This window comes from Gymnodraco acuticeps, unplaced genomic scaffold, assembly GCF_902827175.1.
Source record: "Gymnodraco acuticeps unplaced genomic scaffold, fGymAcu1.1, whole genome shotgun sequence".
Lineage (NCBI taxonomy): Eukaryota > Metazoa > Chordata > Actinopteri > Perciformes > Bathydraconidae > Gymnodraco > Gymnodraco acuticeps.
In genome coordinates, this window is record NW_022990647.1 from 1,701,236 (window position 1) to 1,722,115 (window position 20,880).

General features: G+C 41.8%; 1 protein-coding gene across 1 annotated transcript in view; it reads right to left on the reverse strand.

Annotated features, from left to right (window-relative positions):
* The window catches only part of map3k10 (mitogen-activated protein kinase kinase kinase 10), a 30,803-nt gene extending 16,340 nt beyond the window's left edge, over nucleotides 1-14,463 (reverse strand). Inside the window, exon 1 of the mRNA XM_034229343.1 lies at nucleotides 11,673-14,463. Within this exon, the coding sequence (XP_034085234.1) occupies nucleotides 11,673-12,648 (976 nt within the window). The 5' untranslated portion in view covers nucleotides 12,649-14,463. The remainder of the gene's footprint in view (nucleotides 1-11,672) is intronic.
* Nucleotides 14,464-20,880: the final 6,417 nt, after the last annotated feature.

Here is a 20,880-nt window from a genome sequence, read left to right on the forward strand (position 1 = left end):
TTTGTTTCTCTTTTTTTTTCTTTTTACCTCTTGCTTGATTTTTGGTTGAAAGCTGCACTAAACAGATTTTACATGTTATTTAGGTGAATTTGATTTTAAATGTTTGCTTTTAAAGCTCGAAACAGTTTGGCCACAATCTATATTTCTAACCTTTACCTCCATTTGTGCTGTTAGGGGCCCCTAAAATGCTGCGTCCCTAGTGTTTCCTAAATCCAGACTAAAAAGCTACGGTCAGAGAGCCAACTATAAGAGCCTATACCAGTGTTATATTTTCATAAATCAAACTTTTATTTTCTAACCTTCCTGTTATTTTACCTACTAGCACCATTTGTTTCATGGTTTTCATTATAATGATATTTTATTACTCCGTTTAATGTTTGATTGCTTCATATCTTTTGTTTTATTCACAGTGCTATCGTCCTTTATTGTTTTTATGAATAATACTTTCATGGTTCTGTTGTTTTGACCCTGTAAAGCACCGTGTATCCCTTCTTCTGGAAGGTGCAATATTCATAAAGTTTGTTGTTATGCTCTCAGTGAAAAGCAGAACGTAAAGTTTTCTGCAGACATTTCCCTTTTCCTCTTTCTAACCCATCCTTCTTCCCTCATCAGTCCTTCCCCCCCTCCCTCCTCTCTTTTGCAGAACAGGTGTAGCCTGCAGGGTTGAACAGCTGTTGCCGTGGCGCCAAGTCAGCGAATCGGGTCCCTACAAACTCCCCACAGAGTGTGTGATACCTCCTCTGACTCCGCTCCTCACCGCCCTGAATGCCACAAGCTGCTGGTTGTTTAGGCACAACACCTCCTCAGTGCTGGTCCCAGCCGTCTGTCTGGGGGGGGGGGGCGATGTGTAACTTGACTGTCATGGCAACGAGCCGACACAGATGAGATTTGGGCCCGTGGGATGCTGAGCAGCGAGCCCCCAGGCCCGACGTCTCCGTTTCTGTTCAGCAAAGATCAAAACCTTGCTATCAAAAAAAGTAAGCCCCCTCTCCAACCCTACCGCCTTACCATGCCTCTTCATCTTCGTACCCCCTCTTCTCCCCCATAGTCATCCCCACCTCCCTCTGCCGGTGCCCACTGTCTGCAGCTGTCGCCAGCCTGGCTACCATCACAACACACCGGGGAGCAGACGTGGAAGAAGAGACGCAGGAAAAGCAAAAGGGTTCAGGGAGTTATAAAATACAGTAACTGAGAGGTAGATTGTTTGTACAAAATGTGTTTGAGGTGGTGGTGAGATTTGGGGGGGGGGGTTAAAGCTGAAGAGGCAGAGCGGGTGGTGGTTTGAAGATGATGAATGGGGGAGGGGAGACAGTGGAGGAAGGAGGCAATAAAGAGACAAAAATGACAAGAGGGAAGAGCTGCAGAAATGAGGGCAAGAGAGGAGAATGAAATATGGGGAAGAAGCAGCTGAAAGGGGAGAGGACTCAAGAAACAGAGAGTGGGATGGGGGAGAAAAGGAACACGCACTACAAGAAAGAGGGTAGTAATGATGAGTGGATGAAAAGATGTCGGCATAGAGGTAAAGAGAGATGACTGGAGGGAGAGCTTTTGTCATTTTCCTGGCAGCACATGCCTTTGTGTCTCAATTGGTCTCTCCATTTTCCCTTAGCTTCCACACATCTCGACCCTCGAGAGATTTCAAGCAGAGGAACCAAATCTCTTCAAACATGCACGAAAAATGTAAATTCAAGTCCATTTTGTTCAAATACAGTGTGAGGAATTCAAATACAAGGAGTAGATGTATAACTTGAGCAATATCATTAGGTTATCTCAAATTTAGAAAATGTAGATGTGTGGTAAAAGCTTCACACTGCAGACAGGATTTTTAGAGCATTTCAGCACACAACTTAATTAAGATTAAAAACGTATGAACACCAAGTGAGATGTGCAGCAAGTCACAAGGTCTCCAAGCTTTGATACGGAGGTTGTAGTGAGTAGCTCCCATGTCATTGATACCCTGGCCCGGCTCCACTCGGTCCACCACAGGCCATCGGGGCTCTAATCCTGAGCAGTGGCACAGTTTCACCCCGCAGCCATTCACTTTGTCTCCACACAAACAGCTGCCAGATTCGTGTGACCAGGCAGCATGGAGGTATTAAATGAGGCGGCTTTCTTTTGGGCTCCTATTGCGTGTGTGGTATGTAGAAAAGGAGTACTTAAAGTGTGGGAATTTTGAGTTTCTTCATTTTAACTTGTGAACATTTGTAATGTTTTTTTGTGGTCTACAACTGAAAAACATTGTGCTGAATGTTAAAATAGACATACAAACTAATGTGTTCTTTCAATTCAAGGCAGAATCAAAGAGTCTCCCATCCTTGCAGAGGAAAAAGAGGAAACAGGGGTGCTTCACTTTCACTGAAAAAAATAACTACAAGCTTGTTTCCCCTAATAACATTAGGGACAAACTTGGGATGAAAAAGCATCATAATCACTTCCTGTCCTGATCACTTTTGCTGCAGCAATGTCCCCTCTGTGGGACGAATAAAGGTATTGACAAAACGCTACAAATACCACCAATGAAAAAACCAAGACACCTTTTTTTACTCGTCGACTGTTTCTACTATCTATTTTAGGAAAACAAACTCATCCAAGTGTGTTTCTATTCTTCTTATTAATTATGCAAAATGTTACCCACCAACAGACACAAATCTATTTTCCCCAACAAGAGTCCTTTATTGCATGAATATATCTGACTTAATAACATCTCTAATGTCTAATTGATGAGCACCATAACGCTAAAATAACACACTGGTGAAACTGAGCCAATTGCAAACAATTTCAATTGATTTAAGAAGTTATGGACGGACCTGAGCTCTCATTAGGTTTTCACAGGAATCAACTCAAGTGAACGACATGTCAACGTCCTGGTCAACATGGATTCATGTCAGATCTCTTGTGCACACAGATGTTGAATAAAACATTAGATTCTAGTATTGACTCCAAACATGTCTGTTGTCTGACTGAAGTGTCCTCTATTTGACTCCACTATGTAAGTGGGTGAAGGACTTTGGATTCGGGGGACACCCAGCGCCCTCTCTGCTTGGCCCGGCCCCCCACTCTCCGTGCCAGGCTGCTGGCAAACAACAATGACCCTCTAACAGCGAGTCAACAGCCAGCGAACATACAACCGTACAGGAGGTCAATGTAAGCGTGAGTGTGTGACTTTACTGTGTCTATCGCTTTGTCTGCTGAAATGTATGGCCTTCCCCTTGTATAGTGGTGGAAAACACATAGTGATATTGTGCATATATTCAGGAGTGTTACTCCACTCTGTTTTAAGGGACACAATTGGGATTAGGAGCTAAAGTAGATTTCATAAAACAACACAATGTACTGTTTTGCAATGTGTTTTCCGTCTGGTAACACTTCTTTGTCGTCTTTATTTTAACTTCAGACGATGTCTTGTGTTGTTGCTTCTCAGACTGAAGAGCTGAGGTGAATTAGAGGCGATAATGAGGAAAGGCACTGCCTGTGGCGTTTAATGTTGATCTTACTGCACTACTGTTTGCCTGTTTCTGAATCAGAGTGAAAATACACTTTGAGCCTGTTTTGCAGACGGGATTTAGAAACCCTAGACGCTAGCGGCTAAATGTTCCAGGCTTCTGTCTGTTTATGCAAATACACTTAAATATATAATCCACTGGTGTACAGTGTGTGCTAGTGAGTATGGATTTCACGATCCAAAATGTGAACAGTGATCACCACAGTGTGTTTATGACCAAAAGTGTTGCTCAGCTGTATTATGCTAATCATATTTCAAACAACAAACAGCAGCAGGATGTGTAAATGTGTGTCAGTATGCTTGGCAGCTCCACAGTGCAGCATGGACTCTTTCTCACTGATAACTGGCTCCAGATCAACTTTATATTGAGCAGTGGAGAGAATAATTGTGGTGTGTGTGTGTGTCTGAGTGAGAGGGCGCATGCATGTGTATTCATTGGCAATCATGCAGCCATTGAATGGGTGTCACTGTTTGGTTTAGATGTGTCACTGTAGCTCTCCCTGTGTCTGTCACTCACTGAAAGTCAGCAGTGTTTCCATCTGACAGCGAGGAGATACAAACATCTGTTAGCAGTGTGGTCCAGATCCCGTGATACAGGAACTGAAAACAGTCTTCTAACGATCCTTAAAACTCTACACTGTTTGATGCCATCAGCCTGACTTCTGTTTGTTTTTGTATAGTACTATAATCTTCTTTCAACCTGCGTTTTCTGTCAGCTGTGGGAATCCAACCCTTCTACAAATACGACAATTATGTCGTGTGGCAGCATTATTGATGAGACAACTGATGTACTCAATATCTCTCTGGTTTCCTCTATGATGTTGCGGCTCACTGAGTCTGAGTAAAATGTCCTGAAACATTTTTACAAACACTTGAGATTGTTGAAAAATCAACTCCATTGCAGCTCTAATGTAGAATCCAGATGCTGAATCTCATCAGGACATGAAATGCCTATTCCGTTTGGATATTGCTAATTGAAGAACAATACAACAACAAATCGCTCACAGAAAAGCAGAAAACATCATTGTTAATTGTTTGAAGAAGATGCCTTGTGGTGAATATGCTGCTTTAAAGTAGCCTACAGCCACACTACACTACTATTGCTTTAAGCTAAATGCTAGCGCCAGTATGCTCACAATGACTTGATGTTTACCAGATGTAATGTTTATCATTTTCACCATTATTTTTAAGGTTGTTAGCATGCTAACATTTGCTAATTAGAAATAAACACTGAAGTGTAGCTGAGGCTTATGAGAATGTAGAATTGGAGGATGAACCCCTCTTTAATGATCACACATGCACACAGTGAAATGTGACCCCTGCATTTCACCCATCCTAGTACTAGGAGCAGTGGGCAGCTATTGTACAGCATATATGTAGCACTTGAAATGTTTGGCTCTATGAAACCTGATGTACTTATATGATTCTGTTTTCTTCAAGGTTGTGTCTTCCTGGTCGAATGTACTTATTGTAAGTCGCTTTGGATAAAAGCGTCAGCTAAATGCAATGTAATGTAATGTACAGTATTCAGATATAAAGCAAAGTACCGTACACATTTTAACTGATAACTAAGTGGGATCACCAACATCATTACAATGATCATGGATCCTTGGACAAAGTGTCATGACAATCCATTAAATAGTTGTTGAGATATTATAGTCTGGACCAGTGGCTTCAAAATAAACATATAAAGACAGTAACTCAATATTACTGCAACTAATTTAAATTACAATGTATTATTTGAATATATCTGACAATTTATATGCTATTAAATGTACTTTATGTACAGTACAAGACGAAAAGATAAAGATGCTATGTCTGCTTAAACTCAAGAGGACAAGGACCTAGATTTACCTGCACATGTTGGTTTGCAGTTGTAAATGGATTTGAAGTGTATTGATTTAATGAGGCTTGCAGTCCATCAGGACCGTTAGCCTTAATCTGTAGCTCACTGAGAAAAGAAGAGTGATTTGACCTCCTGTAAAACTGGTCATACTTCTCCATTTTCCTGCCTTTATTTCTCCCTCCCCCATCCATCTCTGTATTCCCTTTCCCAAACAAGCCTCCAGGGGTTTCTCCACAGCCACTGCATTCCTCTACCCATCCTGCCTTGCTTCCATCCATCTCTCCGCTCTGTCATTCTCGACCTACAGTCGCCCATCGCTGCCTCCATCTCCCATCCTTCGCCCACCATCCCCCTGCAGTGACTCCTGCCATTGTGAGTCCTGCTCTCTCGCTCTGTCTTGGGCTGCTGTGTGAGAATGGGGACATTGTTGCCCTATTGCAGCGTGTACATGAGTGTGATAGTAGGAGTGTGAGATTATGAGTTCCCTGCCCTAGCGCCAGCATGTCCTGCTTTACGACCTCCATACGCACACAGGCCAAAGAACCCGACTGCACACGCACCATGCTTGCAGACATGCCCACAGAAAATAAAACACAGCCTGTAATCATTTGTCTGGAAGACTTATTTCCACTTTCAGATTGGTATTAAATGCATTTTAGAATAAGTACGACATTATTTATAATGCTAATTTAGTTATTTGTTCATTTAATGTGGAGCCTACAATTCTTAAGTAAGTCAAAATAAGTGCACAAACAAATCTTTTCTTTAGACTATTTGAATTAAAATTTGAGGTATGTTGTGATATTTTCGGGAGATATCGTCTGGATGGACACCACACGTATGATACATGATACATGTTTGAATTTAGGAACAGCTTGTGCAGCTATCTCCAGGTCTCAATCACTGAAACTCATTTCACTTAAAATACATTTAAAGTATTGTTAGTGCAGTAATAACATAGCAGTATTCCCCCACCATCATATCTGAAATGTACCTACATTCTTAATCAATAAGACCCTACACATACATATAGCAAATGTATTATATTCCTCAAATCCATACCTAGTAGCTAGTTTACACTTAAGTCACAGTCTAGGCCTCCACTGCTCTGTCTCTCTGAGGGATTATCAGACAATCCCTCAGAGAGACAATGCATCCTTTCCTCAGCAGATTAATCCTTTCCTCAGCAGATTGACATATTATCACACACACAAATACAAACACAAAGCCAGATGTAGGCTTTTTAAAAACAGCAACTATTGCCATATCTCGCCATGTTAATCGGTTAATTAGCTATTACAGCATGTGCTGTTGTTGATGTTGTGGTAACTAGTACAAGACTATATTAAAAATAAAAACACCCTAACAAATGTCTTACATCGTGTGTCTTTTCTTGCTTTGTGATCTAAATACTCAATGAGCAAACAGAATACTTGACAAGCCTGCTCTGAGATACGGGGCTCCCACACTATTCAGCTGATTGTTGACTGTGTAAACATGGCGTCCATTTGAAGCGACAGCAGTCAAAACAGCTGGTAATGTCAACTGCACAGTGTCTTTATTGAGTGTGTCTTTTAGGTTTTTTCTATAGAGCTTTGAAGCTTCATCTGGCAACAACACATTTTAACTTATATTAGGTGGAGACATCTTATCCAACAGGTGATCAAAGGGAAAATGAAATGATATTTGTACGTATGTATGTAAACATCCACATTGAGACATCATACTACATTTACCATACGTAAGAGAAGGCTGCAGGTACAGTTATGACCCGGCCTTTCTGTAACTGCGACAGGTGATCGGCTCAGCTGTATTGTCTTACCTGCAGCAGACTCAGAGCCTCTATAGAGCTATATAAAGTTTCAGTGATGTACATTTATCTCAAAAAGAACCATGACTAAGTCTCATATCAGGACAGCGTTAATTAAACAGATCAGCTCAAGGTCCACTCACTCAGCAGGTTAGTTTAATGTATATTAATAGAATTAAATTAAGATTTATCAGCAGATGAAGTCAGTTGATTTATTGTCCCAAAACTCAGATTATCTTGTGCGTATCCACATTGAATTAGAAATATATGAATAAACTTAAATGACTTGTGTCCCTGCTTTTGTTTGAAAGTCAAATCTAGTTAATTAATTAGTCAATTAATCAACATTAACAGTTTTAAGCTTTTCAAATGAGAATAGTCACTTCTTTGTATTCTGCGATCTGAATATCAGACAAATACATTTTTCAAATGTTTGCAGCATTTTATACATCATACAAATGGAGGATAAAAGTAGCAGCCCTTATCTCGAACAATAGTGTTTATAGTGATCAAAAGCACTATTAATCTTCTCATTGCTTTAATCCCATGGGTTAATCCTGCCAATCAAAGAAGACTGGTGCCCTATGCTTGGAGAGACTAGAGGCTGATCCGGGATCAGAGCGACAGGTAAGGCGTGACCACCACCAACCCACAAAGATGCTGTGACATCACTCTAAGGAGGTCACGGTAATCAGATTATCCCCGTTGCACAGACTCACTGCAGGCCTTTAACGACATACAACAGAACATTCAGCTCCCACAAGCACAAGGAGACACACCTTTTAAAAATCATTCAATTGGCTGGGATACAATTAGATGAAAGCATGTGAGTGAGCCTAAAATAAATCCTGTGTTGTAAAATGTTTGTAAAGCTTCAAGCACACACTGAATCTAAAATCAGTGTCAAGTTTTGCTTTTATCAATTCTTCAGAGCGAGATGAAGATAGTGGCTTTGTTTGAAATCCCAAACTGTAGTGCTGCACACTACATCCTTTACATACTGCCTACTAATGTTGTGCCAGTTCACCTCCTGGGCACTGCTGTCGTGCCCATTAGCAACTTACTGGACCCCCACACTTCTCCCCACACACTGTGGGGAGAATATATTCAATACATGCCCATATTACCAGGATAGGTTAACATTGTACTGTGTGTGCGGTGCTGTTCACATACAAAAATTAAAATTTCATTCAAATCCACCATTCAATTTTCTTACTGATGGCCTGGTTGCCAGTTTTCTTTTGACAAATACATCGAGGCAAATTTCCAAACAGGAATAATTTGGATAAACTGACCACATATTGGGAATGTAAATGGTTTCTTTTTGTCTGAAAAACTTAATAAAAGTGACATAACAACAGATACTAGTGTGGCTCAAAAATATGACATGGCTGATGGCTGGTCTAAAGGCACCTAAATGCAATGCATTGTGGGACAGTTAAGTATGTGCAGCTAGCTCATTCTGCATAATCAGAAATTCATGCAAATGTAGTATACATCCGGGTATGTCTTGCATATGCAGTACAATAACCACTATGCAGTACGCCTGCACTGCTGTTCATACCTAGTATACATTGTATGTTGGTATGCGATAAGAATGCAGCATGTGTGTATAGTGTACTGGTGACAGGAGCAGGTTGAAGTCACAGGAGGCTCGGGGGCTGAGCGGCTCTGTAACCGCGGTGATGCCAAGTGGTCGGCGGTTTGAAGAGGATACCTGAGACCAGCGCACCTGGACAATGAGCTGAGGTGAAACCTTAAACTGAGATGAACCGCTGTTTATCCCCCGCGCTCCCCTTCTCTTGTTCTTTCCCATCACTGTCCTCTCTCGCCTCTCTCCGCTCTCTCTGGTCCCCGAGCTTAATTTCCCTCCACGATATTATCTTTTCCACCCTGTTATCCTCAGTCTCTTTCGCTCTCATTCAATGCTTCACCCTCCTGGGCATCGGCATGCTAATGCAAAGATCCCTCAGTACGAGTGTGAGTCACAGTCTAATCACGTATTTAACGATGAGCACCCACACATTTCCAGTCAACATTCAGGGGACAAAAACAGGGTCCATGAGACATTCCTGCATTCATTCAGTTGCTATTTTCACACAGACAGAACTCTAAATTGGGGCTCTGACATTTTGTGCAGCATCTGACAGCAGCTAGCAGCAGCATGACTCAGTGACACAGAAGCAGTGCCATGTCACCATGGAAAGGCAGAGTTATGGTGTTGTTGCCAAGGCTCTGCTGTCCAATACGCATCTGATCCCCCATCGTTACTGTTATTGAGCCACACGAGCAGGAGGGAAAGTAAAGAGATGGGAGCAGGGTGCACATGTTTCAGAGTGAGACTCAAGGAGAGTAAGGGATTGAAGATTAGGAAACATTTTGGGCAGATCAGCAGCGAGTGTTTTTAAGCTTCACTTTCTGCCTGTCTCCTCCTTTAAAAGGGTCCTTTAGTGAGCATCCTTTGCACCCCACCCATATTTGTACGCTCCCTCCCCCATCACTCATGTCACTTGGGATGAACACACACAGTCTGACCAGCACGTATACACACACACACACACACATGCATGAAATGCACTTAGATGCTCGCTGCGTGTTATTTCTTTGATGCACCAACAACTGCAACTGCGTCTTTAAACAGCAAGTAGCACAAAGGACCAAAAATAGCTCAGTGAGTTGCAGAGCAGAACTGCTCTTCTTGAGGAGGGGAGGGAAGAGGAGGAAAAGGAAGAAGAGCAAGAGGAGGTGCAGAGAGATGACAGGGAAAATATGGCAGAAGTAGACCAGCTCTCCAGGACTTAGGCCCCCTCATTGTGTTCAATTTAAGTTTCTCCTCTCTACCCAAAAAAAACCCTCAATGTTATGAAAAATGAATGCAACATTATAATATCATTTTTGTAATGCCATGAACTGATTATGAGAAAGCTCAATGTTTGTACATTTGTAAATGACAACTTATTTGCCCATGTGGATTAACACAACCCAACTATAGAAGCTAAACGATGCGACAACATACAGTGTGATTTATAATCAATAGAGCAATATATCACAATATGCTCTTTTTTTAATAGTTGATTTGTTGATAGTATAAAGGTATTACTTTTATTTGATTTTACTGTCCTGTCCCAAGTACTGTAAACAATAATAGATTTTTGCCATATGTGAAAGATTTATTGAAGGATGATGATGAGAAATTAGAAGATTGATTCCACTCACATAAGGAAAATATGAAACTACAGCCAGGAGACTAAAGGTGGTAGCTTAACTAAGCACATAGACCAGAAACAGCTAATATGACTCTGCCACTAACAGGCTCTAAAGCTCATACAAAATGTAATAATCATAATCAGACTTTTATTTAACTTCCTGTAGTTATCAATCTATTTTGTTGGAGATTTTCCCTGAGCTGGAGATATCAGCCATAGGGATACAGTCGAAAGGCATCAATGTCTCTTCTCAAAAATGATGACCAGTTTACTCAAGAAGTTCCACAGATCTTGATTTGCTTGCTCATGGACGAGAGGCGTGTGACTGAGGAAGAAGTAAACATGAATGCCGTCCTACTCGGCTTCGCTGTAACGTTAGCTATATATCTCAGGTGAGCTCAGGAGAGCTCAGGAGAGCCTCTCATCCTTGAGTAGATGCACTCTTCCTTTTGCTCTGTTATAGGTTCCTGCATGAAACTGTACACAACAATACCTCTGGATTATCGTCAGTAACTGGGTCACGATTTCTGGAAAGAGAAATTGCTGTTTTTTTGGCGCTTTGAGCACCATTATATTCAAGAAGTCTGGGATCTTTACAGACATTATCTTCAACACCGATCAACTCACACAAAAATAATCTAAATTCATAAATATTTCACGTGAACTGCACCTTTAAGGGCCAAATTGACCTTTTAAAAATTGTACTGTGAGAAAGAATAAATTGTGCAAGGTGTACTTAGTGTAAATATTGAAGTGACAAATTCAATATTTAGTGACAAATTTCTCCTAAGGGAGACAATAAAGCTCTATCTTATCTTATCTTATCTTATCTTAAGTGTCTCACTCAAACTTTGGTCATGTGAAAACAGGTTTACATTTCTCTTACCTGTAAGTAACTCCTATTGTCAACATGAAGCATAGTCACATGATAATAGGGCTGCAGTTTAGGATTATTTGTAAAATGGATTCATTTGCCGATTACTTTCTTGGACTATAAAAAAATGTCCATTTCAGTTTCTAAAAGTCTAAGCAGATGTATTTGAATGTCTTTTTTTTCAGTACAACACCCAAAGATATTCAGTTTAATATTATTTAAAACAGAGAACAGCAGGAAATCTAGTCAGTCTGAAAACAGCCTTTTCTGTCAATTTTGCACGAAAATGTCTCTAACAGTAATCAAAAATAATTGTCAAATATTTTTCTGTCGAACATTTAATGGATTAGTAATATTTGTACTTTATTTGATATTAACCAGAACATCTACATGAAACTCAGTGATTATAAGTGTCATGTTTTTGCAGTACTTACTGTTGCTGGACTTGAGGTCTCTGTGGATGATTGGTACGAATGCCTGGTTGTGCAGGTAGTCCATCCCTGTTGCAATCTGGACCGCCCAGTTCACCAGGACCCTCGGGGGAATCTTTTTCCCAGCAAGTGCTCGGTTCAGAGCCCCTCCTCTGGCGTACTCCATCACCAAGCACAGGTTGGGCTCTCGCAGGCATACCCCACGGAGGGAGATTATGTTGGGGTGCCGGAGCATCCAGAACAGCCTGGCCTCCTGCCGCACACTCTCTGCTGTCACACTTATATCCTCGTCTGGGTCTTGCCTTGCGGCCTTCACTGCTACTTCTTCTAGAAGCCATAATCCTTTATACACCTTCCCAAACCCACCTGCTCCAATCACCTCCTCCAGGGACAGTTCTGAGAAGTCTATCTCCAGGGGGCAGTCGCCCACCCCGCCTGCAGTCAGCTGCTGGTAGTTGGCAGCGCCCCCCCTTGTGACATAGTTGCATGGAAAGATACCCACCTTGTCCTGGATCTTGCCTGTCCACCAACCCTCATCCCCAGACACTTTGGAGTCTTTGGAAAGAACCTCGAGGAGGTCTCCCCGCCGCAGGGTTAGTTCCTCGTCTGCTGTGGCCTCGTAGTCGAAGACTGCAGTCCAGTAGGGGTTGTTTGCAGCACAGTGGTGCCCAGGGTGGGAGTCTGGGGAGGACGAGAAGGTGGAGGAATTCCAGCTGCTGCCATTCTCCACCTGCACCATCGGGGCCGGACACATTGGTGGCGGAGGAGTCATATTCGGGGGCAAGCAGGAGGAGGAGGTAGTAGATGAGGGGGGGTCAGGAGGGATTAGGCAGGGGGGAGGTGGGGAGCAGGAGCCCCCACAGCTGGTGCAGGACCGGGGGGCTGCTGTGCTGCTCGCTCTGCCGTATGGATGCATGGCAGCCAGACTGTTGTTTGACGCTGTAGGCCTGCCCTCTGTCAACTCAGGGACAAAATCCATACAGGGCCCATTGACAGAGACGGGGAGTCCTAGACCACCAGTGGGGGGGATCAGGGATCAAAGGATCAGGGTGCTGCAACTGCTCTCCCCCATCACCACATCCCGCTGTGGAAACTGTGCCAAATCCTCTCACCCGTTGCTGCTGTGCTGTTGCTACGCGGTGTGTAAGTAGCATGTATTCCCAAAGGCAAGTTCATACAGGGACAATGTCCATCAAGTCAAATATTGACACTCAGCAGATCCATGAATGTAACCCCCTCAGAAACGTAATTGATTGTTTCCACTATTGTGCCTCTTGGAAAGCTTCTGCAGACTTTCAAAGCAGCCTTGATTATGTATTTATCTAAGAAACAGCAGGTCATCAGTTAAGATCAGGTCCTCATCAATCCTGATCCCTCAATATGTGCCTACAACTAATAAAACAGTAACATAGTTAATAACTATGTCTTAAATTGCTGTTACAACTAAGTAGATTGTATCTAGACTCAACAAAAGCTGGACTCATGGTTTGTACTTTTGAAATGTTGCCTCATAACCTCATGAAGTCAATATCAGCCAATGGTATAGCTACTTGACTGAGTGCTAGAGACACTCAGGGATGATATTAGAACAACAGCTGAGTAATATCAGTATTAAATATGGAGTATTTAGGCTGCCAATAAAAACAGCAGTCTGTGTTTGAGCTGAGTGAAATCCTCTGAGCAGGGGTCTTCATTATTTCTCATCCAGCAGAGTGTACATGCACCTCCCCCGCCAGGCCGTCTCCATGAACACGGGCTGTTTCCTCTTCTGTGTAGAGCCTACTGTGAAATATCAGCGGATATTCGCCCTACATCCCGAAAAGCCGGTCCAGGATAATTCCTACAACCATGAGCACGTTCAACGTCCATGAATAGATTTTATCAAAAAGGCCCCGTCCATTTTAAGAGAGCAAGGGAATTACAGAAACAAGCCGGCGGCAGGTATTCAGTACGGACCATGTTCAACATCCAGCCTGAGCACAACAAACCCGCCTCCGTCTATGTGCAGCGGCCTGCTTCAGTCGCCTCTGCTGGGCTACATTTGTGATGGAGACCAGTCCTCGGTGGGAAAATAAACTCTTCTGGACTGGAGACAGGGAGGCAATGTCAGCATGTATCATTATCCTGCTGCCTCAAGAGCACGCGTGGTAGTTTTAAATTAATAATCAATAATAGCGAAGGATTTAAATGTCCACGACTTCTTTAGAAACCATCACACGGCGGCAACAAGGCGGAAAGTATGGTTTGCATGCAGCCTTGCACAATTACAGTATCTCTCATCCGGGTGGACGAGATGAAATAAGGCGATGAATGCTCCATGTTACCTTCATAAATAGATAGAGCGCCCCATCATAACAATACAAATAATGATCTAATAATAGGCTATTTAACGTTTATTTAGGCCAATTATTTGCGCAAAATGTTGTATCCAGTCCCCACTTGCGTCTTCCGCCGCTAACAGCTTTAATACGTAAACAATTAACGCTTAGCTCACTGTAACCTAACCTGGACAACGATGGCAGCAACATACACCGATATCGTCGCATGGGCGTGTGATGCATCCAAGTAAGTACCATCCAGGTCAGTCTCCCAATTTGGCGTCAAAATGAAACACTCCTGGCAGTCCTTGCTTGTGCTGCTTATCCGGCTGTCCGGAGGTCCATCCTATTCAAACAGGCTTTAATTCCAGAGAGACTTGACATTTCGAGCAGCGAGCTGTCAGTCTGTGGGCTGACTTTGCATCCAAACACACCGGGGCGCAGTCCACATACGTGGGAACAAGTGCTTCCACTGTGCAGATCTACAAACACAGGGATGGGTGGAAGCACGCGCAATGACTCCCATCACGTGTGTGCAGATCTGGGTTCAGCTCCACGTTCAGGGCGGAGTGAGGGTGTGCTGTTGCACTGTGGGTACTGTAGTTTCTGAGGGATCTCCTGCTGACCTACATTATTCTGGCAGCTCGTATAGATTAAATAATTGGCAATATTATAATCATAAGGACAGTTACGAGCTTGTTAACTTATTTTACAATGCAGTGCTTTGTCCTGTTGCCTACCTACAAGTGTCTGCCTAATAATGCATTGGAATATATTGATAGGTGGATTTATACTTATTGGAAAAGATTGCTTCTTGTTTTCTGTCCCAATAGATGCCAGGGATGTTGCTCAAGGACACCTAATCTTACATTAAATATCTACCCTGATATCTATAGGATTGAATTACTATAACCTGAACATGTGTTATCAGTTTTTTTTTAAGGGGAGATAACATGAGTACAAATAGCGTCCTATTTCTTCTTGACATTGAATAACATTAGGTTTCTTGAGAAAAATAAATAACATCACATTGTGTATGGAACCAGTTTTTATTAAAACAAAGGCACCCCGTGACGAAATGTCATTGTATTACAGAATACAATTGATATAAACTCATTATTATGCTACACTGACCCCTGGTGCCTCATGAGTGAAACACAAAGTATTTAGTGGTTTTGTTCAGTGGTTCATGTGTTGTCTTTGTTTGTTTGAATACATCGCAGTAACTAATGCCAGAAGAGCTGCAGAGATCAGAAGACATACACCAAACAGGCAGCTGATCAGAAGACGTTCTGTCTGGCTGTGTTGCCTACAGATGATACATTTATAATTTATAATAATCCCTCTTTCACATTTGGCAGGCTGTCTATTTAATATTCTTGTGCAATATCAACTTGTGCATTATTTTTGTTTATATCTTACCAATTGTAGCATATGTTTATTTGTATGTTTATTTGGGAAGGCAGGTCAACAAGGAATTTGTTTCTTAAGATGGTCGTATTAAGTTAATCATGGTAAAACCTGTCTTTGAAAGTTGTGAAGCAGACAGTAATTGATTTGACTCTGTGCAATAACACACAAATGTTATCAAATAATAGCCACTTACAAAGTTAGTTACACATACAATGTGTTAGACTCGTATACATTATTTCAATGTTGCTTCACATATACCTTTTAGAGATTTTTTTATTTTTCGTTCTTTTATGGAATGTTTATGTCTATTTATGTAAGTACATTGAGAGCAATTTTAAATTGAAGACAATTTATTTGTATGTAATTTACACACACTTCGCTAATAAAGCTGCTTCTGATATCAGAGGACTGATTTTGCTTTGCAACCACAAGGTTGTGCTATTGACTAATGTTTTGACCATGTGCCATTATAGATATAAAAAATGCATCTAGTGCTATTTCTTTAAGCGTTTCCCTCAGATGTAGTTTTCACTTTTACCTGACTTCCATTATTAAACATATGTTATAACGATATAATAGAAAACAACACTAAAAAAGAAGAAGACAAATAGATTTATTTTTTAATGCTAGAGTTTCTATTATTGGCCAATGTATAACGTAATGGTCTTAATAGCGGTTAATCTTTTTTTAGATAAGTTGCTATATTGTTTAAATGTATGAAATAATCATTTTTTAAGAATCCATAATACATCTTTGAATTGAATAGTAGATATACATCACAAGAGTAGGTATGACGACATGTTCTAGTATAGTAAAGCATCCAAAACAATATAGATAAATAGATTAAAAAATACACAATATAACATGTTCAGGATGAATTGGAGTATTCTATAAAATACCAATATACTTAGGCTACAGCCACAGAAACATAGACATAAACTACAGTAACAGAATAAAACATATGTACATAGGATATACATTACAGTTGTGCAAGGTAACTGTTATATCATACTCATACTAAGGTTTTATTATTGGTGCAGTATTTTTAAAGTATTTACAGTATTTTGGTAGCAGCGTGCTGCTGTGTGTTACTATCTTAGGTTGCGCCAGCCGGAGGTGCGCATGCGCCGTGAGTGTGCGGGTGGTTTCGGTTGAGCATTCTTGGCAGCGTCTCGCTCGGTGAACAGGCAGTCGACCGACGGCTACAGCGACTCTTTCCTAAATGTCTGGAGATTAATGTTAACGGAATAGGAGCCGAGAGAAAACACCGGAGCAGCATTAGGTAAGGTGTGTGTGCTCTTTTCAGGATTCTCTGAACAGTTTGGGTTGATTCAAAAGCGCTGAAAAGTGACGAGCAGGGAGCTGCGAGAGAGAGGCAGCCGACCAACTTCAGTCAATGCAGAGAACAGGCTGTTTACTACGGCTCAGCCGGCACTCTTAGCCCCGGCTAAAAACATCCACACAGCTTCAACGCTTCACTTAGACCTGCGGTCATTCAATAGAGTAGATATATTACCTTAAATATGCCGCTACTCGCAACAATTCATTAACTACTAAATATTCTACAACCTTCCTGATAATTAGGTTGCTTGTGCGCATGCTCCAAGTGCCTCGAATTTGTAGTTTTTCGAACCTAAGTTAATCACAGTTGTGAGGGCCAAAAGGAAATGTTAAGACTACAAGTTCCAGACAATGGGAGCTTTGTTTGGGGGCAGAGCTAGCCTACTAGTTAGCCTGGACGAGCTTTGAATTTCGAGTAGTTGTGGTGCAAATCGGAAGTTGCCTTGGCTGGAGATTTGTTTCAGAATAAGCTGCATGGGGAATGTTTTGCACGGGCGGTTACGAACACACACACGTATTGTTTTATCGGGGTGTTGCAGTAGTTGTAAATGCTTCAGGTTTGATATGCGCAACATGTTTTAAATGTGGTCATTAAAGGAGACCTGGTCGTGGACGGACATGCAGACTCTGTTCAGCTGTCAAAAGACGTGTGCACAGTGCGCAGGTTTTGCAGTGTGTGTGTGTGTGTGTGTGTGTGTGTGTGTGTGTGTGTGTGTGTGTGTGGTCGAGTGTGTGCACTTGATAGAGAGGTGATGATGCCTCGGCGTGTCGTCTCCCTTTCATAGAGATCCCCCGTGTTACTGCTGTGTTCCCCAGCCCTCAGGAAATGACACGTCGAGGATCAGCATGATGGATCTATCGTGCAAGAGCAGCAGAGCATTGCAGCACTGCACATATTCTGGGCTCCATTTACTCTGGTTGCCTCCCATCTGGAACTAATGGAATAATTATTACAGGGGTAAATCTGGGAATGATGCCTTAATGTCTTACCCCGATTATCCTACTGCAAACCCGCCTGTAAGAGCAGATGTTGAGCACAGCACTGCCCACTGTTTGCTGCATAATGGCCATATCCTGCATTTCATCCCTCGTTTGAGAGGAGAACAGATTTGAATACATTTCTCAACGGTGACGTTTATGCTGAATGATACTGACATGGTTCTCCATATTGTAAATCCAAATGCCTTTGATCAGAGGCTATGCACACTAGACTGTTGAAGTTTCTTCTTCCAGAAAGAATCCCCCATCCTTTCAATGGTTGTTTGAAAGTCTTCTATATCAAAAGCAGAACAACACAAACCTGCTGTATATCATGGCATGTTTCGTTCTGTGCTACTCCAGATTCCCCTGTTGTATGATCTCACTTGCGTTTTATTTTCCTGTCTTTCTTTCGTAACTCTACACCTGCCTGACGAAGCAAAGAATTCCATAAATTGATAGTTGAAGGAACAGTGTAAAAGTAGCTCAGCATGATTTATTACAGCAGAGTGCAGCAGCATGTCCCTGCAAGCTGTTATTCATGTATAGAAAACAACAGGAACGTGTGACTTCCAATGACGGTTGCAAAGCAGAAAGAAGTTAAAAATGGAGAGTAGGTAGAATCTGCAAATGCGCTGATTACCTAAATGTTTTTGTTTATCTCCTTAAATCCTCTATTGATGGGGCCTTTATACAGTCAGTGTGTTGCTGCTATGGTAGCCCTTTCTTCACTTGTCTTGTGTGCCAAGGCAAGAGGCCAACACAAATCTCATTTGTCTTACTCTTCAAATATCTTAATTCCCGTGTTCTGTTTTTACATTGCATCGTAATTCTGCCCAGTGTAGTATATAGTATTGGGTTATATTGCATTTAAAGATTTATATTTCTGCTATGCAGCCTTCTCGAGTAACAAACCCTTCGCTAAATGCCGTGTAGTTCTGTAGATTTTACACTTCGGGTCCAGATACTCAATCAAACTGTCACATTTCCTCTGCTATTGAGAACAAGTCTAATGTATTTACTATGCAATATTTATGAGCTCTTAATATGTTTTCTGCAATACTACCCAATGGAATTTGTAAATCCCTGCAGGGTCCGTAATATCTGTATACTTTTTGGTATTTTGCAAAGATATCACATTGTCCATGTCCATTGTAATCTACACTCCTTTTGGCCCACATCACAGAGTTGTAAAGCTCCTCCAGCAGACAGACTTGAGTTGGCACCACACTGGGTACAAGATAACAATTACTCACTGCCTGTGATCTTGAGGAACATCTCATATTTTCTGCTACTATTTCAGCGTTTCATAGCAAACAGCTACAAGAACAAAGGATAGTATCTTCAAAGGGAGCGGAATGGGGGCCACCTGAGTTAATTCGCCTGTGAACATGGAGTTGAATCACTATCTCATATCTCACTTAATATGACTCAGATTTCTTTCTTGTTCTTTTTATTCCTGACGACGATTTGAAAGAACTCACCCAGCTCTCCGTTGGGTGTATAACACATTTCCAGAAAGGTCTTTTCTGTGGTGTTTTTAAGGTTAAAGACCTCCTTTCCTAACCAAGCCATTGGCAGCTCTCCTGCTGGTTGTTATTTTAGAATGAAAGGCCTCTTGCCAGGTTTCTATTTAATCCTCAGAGGCTGCTTAGTTAAATAAAGGTTAATAGAAACTAACAATGTTGTGCTCTCACAGTGTGCAGATAAAACACACACACCTCACACCACATCCATCACAGTCATTGGCTGTATCCTGATGGATCACAGAGAGGAAGCCCGGGCTAAAGATCCCATCTGGTGTGTGTCACGGTGCAAAGTGACGTCCGCGCCGTACATGTGTGTGTATTTTCAGATTGTCTTACCCTTGAGCTTACAGATTTCAGCCATTGAAATACATTACAAACGGCTCTCTCTGCTTATTGCCGGCTCATGCTAATGGATTATACTCCTTTTAAACCAACACTGTGACACAGGTTCAGCCCATGTTGGTGGTAACTGAATGGCTCAGCAGCACACGTCACCACGCCTGGCATCACAGCCTCCTCCCAACCGGAGCTGAAGGCAATGGAGGCAATCATTGACTGTGGTCACATGTGTCGATTTGAATGACTCTTTTCTGATCAAATCATAGCTAAATGAATTGCTGGAGCTCAGCTGACCATACTATTCTTCTCCAGATCTCCAACATGCTACAGTCATCAAACTCACTTAGTTCATACATGCAAGTTAAAGACATAACAGTCATTTTATTCTAAATTAGGATTGAAAGACTTTAAAATAGATAAATAAAAGACCTCAAATCACCCCACGTCACTGTGAAAACAGTCAAATCACAATATTCACATAAGTCAGATTTTTAACTAGATTTCCCTCACAAGAACAAACAGAAAGCAGCACAGAGGGTGAGAGCTGTGTGGGCGAGAGACTTGGTGTGGATGTGGAGAGGAAATAGAAATGTGGTAATTATTATGAATGTAGTTTGGTTCTGTGTATTTCCATGGAGAAGCTAGGATGTGTGTGTGGGAACAGTGACGGCCCCAATGACCTGGAACCATGTATCTACACACCTGAAGAAGAACAGGTGCATCAGAAGCAGAACCACTTAACCGTCGTGATTACCTCTGGGCAATATAGTTTTACCACTTTACAGTCAACCTTCATAGGCGTACATACTTCAGTATATACATAGAGGCTGTGTAAACAACAAGATGATTTACCCAACAACGACATTAACCGCTGTGATGGTCGTTTAAACATCATAAATTAAAATACAAGGAGGAACCAAGACAGTGCTGTTTTTTAAAACCCATTTGCAATGGGCTAACCTATAGCAGCACTCTCATAGATATGCGTTCAGTAGACCTGCGTCACACACGTGTATTAGTCAGAGTGCAGGTGTTGCCGTTCAAGATGAAATAGCATCAGACCACCATATTGAAAGCTCCCCCGTCTCCACTCTCTTTGATGTATTTGCCTCCCCTGAGGGTCTTATCCATAAGTCAGGGTGCGTGTTTGTGTCAAGAGGTCAGAGATTTACAGAAAGAGGAGCACACACCAATGTTTCCTGAGATGACTCTGCTTTATAGCCTTCTTCTTCTTCTTCTTCTTCTTCTTCTTCTTCTTCTTCTTCTTCTTCTTCTTCTTCTTCTTCTTCTCTT